The sequence below is a fragment of the Phaethon lepturus genome, unplaced genomic scaffold, assembly GCF_000687285.1.
Source record: "Phaethon lepturus isolate BGI_N335 unplaced genomic scaffold, ASM68728v1 Scaffold53083, whole genome shotgun sequence".
Taxonomy (NCBI): domain Eukaryota; kingdom Metazoa; phylum Chordata; class Aves; order Phaethontiformes; family Phaethontidae; genus Phaethon; species Phaethon lepturus.
In genome coordinates this window covers 1-7,045 of record NW_010530830.1, presented here as the reverse complement: position 1 = coordinate 7,045, position 7,045 = coordinate 1, and the positions used below count along the sequence as shown (strand labels likewise).

Below are 7,045 nucleotides of genomic sequence, written 5' to 3'. Positions count from 1 at the left end.
GGACTACCGGGAAGGGGCCCAGTGCAGGGAAAGGCCTTCCGCCTTCCCCGGGTAACGCGCTGCTTTTTGTCAAGGAGGCGACGACACGATACCCCTCCGAACACAGCATTTCACGCGTGAAAGGCGCTTTGGCATTGTCTTCTCCGCAGGCAGTGCGGGTTGCAGCGCGGAAAGCCTCTTCCTTCTGCGTCCCGACGCAGCTTTTTTCTTCCGGACTGCTGAAGGAGCACGTATTTCAGGTAATTGCCGGCAGGGGAAGGAACCGCGTGCTGCGTTGTTTGTATATAATCCCCCAGCGAGGCCGGCTGCCTGCATCGAAAAATTAAAAGCTGTCATTCCTCAGTGTCCGGTACCAATCTTCCATAAAAGTGCAATCTTGAAGAGAAACGGCTTTAAATGGTACAACTCGGAGCAGATTTACAAGAGACCAGAGATAGACATACATCGCTGTACATCTTCCCGCTCCTGCGCTAACAATTTCAAACCTACAGTTTCCTATGAAGTACGACACAATTATGTGAGGCTATACAGTGTAGCGTGACGAGTATTGAAAATGAAATACAAATTCTCTGCAGCAGCCAATAATCTTAGTTCCCATCTCCCAATGTAAGTTAAAGCCTAGTTTGCCAAGTCACATCAATCTGATTTGCATCTCTTTAGTTAGCAGTGGTTTAAAAAACCAAAACACGACCCTATCACCTTTCAGGCCAGAAGGGATAACTGGCCTTTTGCTAATCTCATTCTAATCTTTTAACTCAAGAAAAAAAAAAAACCCACAACTTCAAAATGCACACCATAAGCTCTTAAAATGCTGCTGTGCTTGGCTTTCCTTTACAAAGACATCAACGGTAACAAACCACCAAGGTATTAATGAATCTTAAGAATATAATACATGCAGGTTAAGTTGTAGAGTTCACGAGAGCAGGAGTATTTACATAGCCACCTCATGCAACGACTGTGCATCACCTTGATGCTGACATATAAACCATGCAGCATGCAAAAGAATTAAGTGAATGCTGTTGGCACTATTTTATCCAGAAAGACAACTGTGTAGTAAGTAAAAAGCTGCATTACCCTTTACTGGACATGGACCAGAAAAAGAACGCAAAACTTCTAAAACATGAAGGCTTGTTAATTCACCTCGAAACACTTACACATACTTAGCATGAATACACTTTATTGAAAACGGCAAACTGGTAACTAGTGTTTTTAGCTTCTGATGAGCAAAGAGTAAGAGGCTTGAGGAAGCACAGTACATGTACAGAAGAAAAAATATGTGCAACTTCAAGTTATTCAACAGGCAATATACTTTTGTAAATATTGTGGTATAACTACGGCAGTTAAATCAGCTCATAAATTTAAATGTATTGCCACCTTGATGTATCTACAGTAGACACTGAAAACATGAACTTTTTAATAGAATTGCTAGAAGTCTCTTTGTTCTCAAATAGTAACTACAGACAGTTTGCTAAGGCTGTGTTTGTTACCCCCATCACCCATGGCAGTGGTACATTAAATATGGATTAGATATTTACTAATAATTAACACTAAGTTGAGGTAACAGGTAAGAAAAACAGTAGCATCAGCATACTGTTTACTAATTGGCATTTGCTTATCAGACCATAAAAAACAGATACTGGTTTATTATCTTAGTTTACATTTGGGCAATGGTATAAATTAGAAAACTTCAATGTGGAAAAATCCTACATTAAAGAGATACTACCCTTAAACCCTTCAAGATGACAGTCTTAGTAGTCCTGTTAGTCATTTTAAGATACATATACAATTTCTACAGTTTGGGAAATAAATTGACCATTACCTCCCAAGCTGCCTTAGCATGTTTTCTACTATAAGCAGAAGAAATAAACATTTAACTGAAAAATACAGTGGACATGGTAGGGAAGTCTCAGGCAAAGGAAAGCATTCTAATTCTAATTCCACTACCAAATTTCAGTTTGGGTGGCAGGGAAGAAAGAGGTGATTTGAATAACAAGGTTTCAGAACACATAGTACAACTGGTAGCTCTCAAGTTGACCCCTGGTTTAACATTAGTCTTACACAATTTCTACATAGGTTGTTTGGCTTTTTTTCTTAGGAATTGACAGACCTATGCTCTCAGGTGTCTGCTTTACCAGACTGCTATTCAACAAATTCTGGAGATGGCTCTTGTCTTCTCCCATGCAGGTTACCAGAATGATCTTTTTTCTTCTGCTCTTTCCCAGGTGCGTTTCAGAAGATACACTGCAGCATGAAGTCCTCCTACGTTCACCCATACAGTCTGACCTCTGCGCCAGATGTGTCCCATTCGTGACAATGCCTACAATCAAAAAAAAAACCAGCCAAAGAGTGGTGGTGGCTTCAAGGTGAGATAATAAGGGTAAATATGCTTTAGAAATTATTTTTGATTATTTTAAATCACATCTGATGGCAATGTCAAATGACTCTTCAGGTCCAAGACTGTGTTTAAATGTTACTCATTATTGCTCTAAAAGTAGATGACCTTCTGTAACAAAGTCAGCTTACAATTTTTTCCTCAATATATTTTCAAGCGTAAATAGGTTTGATTTTCTCTCACAGAACATACCTTGGCAAAGCACTTCTTGTCCTGTGTAAGCAGCACAGCCCTGCCTGTCCCTGGTGTACAGATCCGGCCCATCTCCATAAGGCAGGCTGGATAGAGATCCCAGTTCTTCTTCTTTGACCCTACCCTGCAAAGTAAGTTAAGATCTCCTTTGTGATTACTGAAAAATGGTTAACTGTGGTTGGTCCTTCAGACGTGGATTAGCTCATTCAGGACCACATTTGCTATTAATTTCAACCCGCATTTTTAATACAGAGTACATCAATACTTCTTAATTAGGCCGAGTTAAGTAACTAACTAGAGAGAACCCTAACCCTGGACAGGCAAGTGCATGCAAGAGTGGCAGTTAAGGGCGCTCACTTTAGGCTAAACCATGACACCGGCAATACCTCACCTCTTTCCAAATGGCATGTCTGTCACAATAATGTCCACAGAACCAGTCCGCAAAGGGAGGTTGCAAATATCCCACTGAATGATGTCTAAGGGTATGCCCAGGGAGGTACTGCTGCAAGTGCAAAGATGTTATCTCAGACATGGTTTACTGAGAATATTTTTAAATTGAGAAGGTCTATAATGTTAGCAAAAGAGTAAGTAGGAAAATGTGAACAAGATAGTCAAATGCATCAATGCAAAATGGATTTCTTTACATACAATACTACAGGAAAAGAAAGTCACTTGTACTCTTCTCACCTTTCCTTATTCTCATTTTTCTTTAGTAAAGAACAGATGTTGTTTGCTGCTCTCTTTACAGCTTGTGGGTTGTTGTCACCAGCAATATGATAGCAGCTAGGCCACTCTGTAGCTCCCTGGGGGAAAATATTGATAATAAGCAACACTAGCATCAACATTGCTTAGTTCAAAACAAAACAAACAGAAGAACTACTCAAACACAGAATGCAACAAAGCAACTGGAAGTGGGTGTCAATGATTTTAAAATCCTGTAACAGATATCTGTTAGGCACCGTATTATGCACCTTAAAGATCAAAATACTTTTGGATTTAGTTTTTTCCTGCTACAGTGTTGGGAAGGAAAACGAGGTCATTTACAAAAAATGTATTTGTATCCATTTAAAAGTCGGTGAGATACTCTTGGAGTTGGCTATTCAGTTATTACCTAGAAAACTTACACATATTATTCAGTCGCAGATACTGTCAAGTTTTATTAAATTAAAAAATAAAGGAAGAATCACCTCTATTGGTATTGCACCTGTACCACACATGGGATCAACTATGATATCCGTTGGCTGTGGATCGCAGAGCCTAAGGACAAAAAAAGGATATAGCGAGAAAAGTCTTAAAAACATGAATGGCTGTAAGGAAGGAAAACTGAACTATTTTAATCACTCTGATTCTACCCTTCTGACCAAAAAAACCCGCCCCTGTGATTATTTTTTTCCATTTGTTAATTAGCATTTCATAAGCAGCAATACACTGAAATACATTCAAGAATGTGATACAGTGTTTTGAAAATTGGCTAACACAGCAAATGTTTACTTAGCTGGAAAACATCGACTGTTAATTACAAAGCATGCTGTTTCAACAACTCCGCCTTTTTTTCCTTTCTCTTTGTTTAAGAATTAACAGAAATGGCTTTTGGGGAAGTAATGGGGGGATAAAAGATCTAATTTCTGAAGCAAAATGACTTCTTAAATGAGAATAATATAATCCTATGCAATCGCACTGACCTAAGCATGCCATAAGCGAGAGTTGAACGAAGAGTTGTGGGTCCAAAATGTGTAATATTTCTTCTGTGAAGGCTCTCTTCAGTTAATGCAATACCCACAACTACTTCATTATTGTGAATATTCAGAAGAACCTAAAGAAAAAAACTTGAAGTAAATTTCAGGAGTAACAGCAGTCTTCCATAGTATGCCTGGTAAATATTTATGAGACTCTTAGATGGTAATTTAAAACACAGGAGCTATGTATAAAAGAGCATTCTTGGAAGAAAAGCAATGTACCACTTTAATGGCAGCAATGGACAAGATTCAGGTGAGCACTCACACGTTTTCTCATTCACACAGAATCTTTTACACAAGACTTCAAAAAGTGCTATAACCATTATGCTGACTTTTAAAAAGTTTTGTTTTACAGGTATGGGGGAGAAGTCAGGTAAGTCCTCTAAGTCACAGAGAAGCATTTGCAAAGCAGCAATAAAACTCATAATCCTGGTCCCCTCCACTGTATTAATTTGGAAGGTGAAAATATCATTATAGGACAGTGGGCCAGCCCTTAATAGACTTGCAAGAAAAACTTAAGATTTTTCTGCCCCTCAGAAATGGTGGTCCCACATCACTGATGGACCATGTCTGTTGGTCATCCTTTCTAAATCTCTGCTTTTCCTATGGTAAGAAATAAATGCTGGACAGTTAACGTTAACCTTTTTTGTCCCACTCACCCATAAAACTACAGCTTCTAGATGGAATATCATCTGTTAACTTACGCCAATATAAAACAATGGATTAAGTAAAGATTTAATGAGGGCAAAAGTAAAGCTGAAGGCGTCTACATTATATTTAAACGTGAACGAGACCAAATGCTGTAGGAGGAAGCAAGACTCGGTGCCAGAGCTTTTGCTATGGTTGAGGGAGAACGAAAGCTTTTGAGCCCCAGCTCAGCTGCACTGGGTGTAGTGATGTTCATCAGTTAACCTGAGGAGAAGACAATACTGTTTGCAGAGCAAAAGAGGGACCTGAGGAAGAGAAGAGGTGCCCACACTGGGCCACAAAAGAGATTATTACTGTGGATAGCCAAAGCAGTAGCATGCAGTGGGATCCGAGGACGCACACAATGTGCCAGTGAAATGAATGCTTCTGAGGAGGCCGTGATTTCAGCATTACCAATTTTTAGTTCCGGAGTCATCTTTTGAAGGCATTTTAGAGATCTCTAAGCATCAGAATCAAGAATTAAGAATTTCTGCAATAGAAATGTAGGTATTCCCAAGACACAACACTATACCTCTACATCAAAGTTAGTCATGTCAGCTTTCCACTGGAAATGCTCCTGCACAGCTCCACCGAAGTCCCTTGCAGCCTCGTTTGAGGTGAAACTGTGCTTGTCTCCTGCTCTATTGCACGTAACTCGGAACTTCAACACCTTCACCTCTCCTTCGCTTGTCTTACCGTCACTAGCCTTGGTCTCACTCCCAGAACCCCCCTGCAAGTCATCTTTAGCATCTGATTGTTCGTTATCATCCTCCTCCTCCTCCCCATTTTGGGATGCCACCCCTGTCTTTTCTGCATCCTGGCTGCTAGCAGGTTCTAACCCTGAAGCATTTTGGGCACAGTCCTCCTGTTTACTGGCGTGTTTTTGACCTGTTCCTTCCTCTTCTCCATCCTCATTCAACTTCTCTTTGCTTGCAGTACTCCGCAGATTATGTTTTTTGCGTTTTGCCTTCTTCTTTTTTAAGCTGTTGTTTAGCTCCCAAACTTTCAATGGATCGGTCCAAGGCAGTTTTTTAACCAAATCTTCCAAATCCTTTAGAGCATCTTCCTTTAAAATACAAAAAAAAGTTGTTCTTTGAAGTCATTCCATCCCTTTAAAAACTATCTTTCTTTTTTTTAGTCTCTTAAATTAGATTCCTAAACATGTAACCCACTACACATTTAAACAAAGCTTACAGCTTTTTGTGCTATTTTTGCCACAACTAGACTAAATTGCACTTAAAGTCACAGGACTCATAGTATTTAATCATTTGTCTTGTCAAATAAACAGCTAACACTAAATTAAGAGACCAAAGCGATACGCTACTGTCCTGTGTCTAAGCATGACCTACAAGCATGGTATCGGCTCTCATCCTAGATTTTGCCTATGCAACACTTAACTGAAGAAATAAAACAACACGACTGCACTTCCATTTTACATGCCAGCAAAGAGAAACTGGGATAATATCACCAATAAAGTAAAACCCCTTGTTCATAAAACAGAATACTTTCTGAAACTCGCCTTAAATTTAAAAAAAAGACCCCACTCCAGAACGCGTAACTGATTAAAAAATGTTATATGAGTAACTCACCTTGTTTTCTTTAAATTGATAGTCTTTGAACTCCTGAACAACAACAAATAAATTATCCACTGACCTTAGACGATGGACCTAGAAGAGACGAGAAACCGCGGCGGCGCGTTACTAACCATGCACGCCTAGGGGCCTGTGGTTGCTGTCATTCGAATTTTGTCATCTGACAGCCGGATTTAAAACGCCACGTTTTTTCCACTCTTGTTTACATGGGGGCTATGAATTTACGCGCAAAGCCAAAAGGAAGGCTTCTTTGCACCGCTTCAAGCTCCCCACCTTTGACTTCATCTACCCTTGCAAAAACACAGCAACCAGGAGATGGCCCTTGAAGCCAGGACAGCCAAAGCAGAATTCTCAAGCGCTTTTCATAACGGACGCCTTTACAACGAGAGTATTTCGCTCACGATGGGCTAGTATCCCGTCCTCCGCACCGAAACCACGGCTGGCCT

The 7,045-nt window shown here is 40.0% G+C and overlaps 1 protein-coding gene across 1 annotated transcript; it reads right to left on the bottom strand.

The window, feature by feature from the left end:
* Nucleotides 1-2,167: 2,167 nt before the first annotated feature.
* Nucleotides 2,168-6,674, bottom strand: THUMPD3 (THUMP domain containing 3; the record flags this gene model as incomplete). Its single annotated transcript, XM_010284374.1, has 8 exons — nt 2,168-2,317; nt 2,585-2,708; nt 2,976-3,086; nt 3,272-3,387; nt 3,772-3,841; nt 4,267-4,397; nt 5,540-6,073; nt 6,597-6,674. Coding segments are annotated over 8 exons (1,296 nt in total), but the record flags the coding sequence as incomplete, so codon positions are not given.
* Nucleotides 6,675-7,045: the final 371 nt, after the last annotated feature.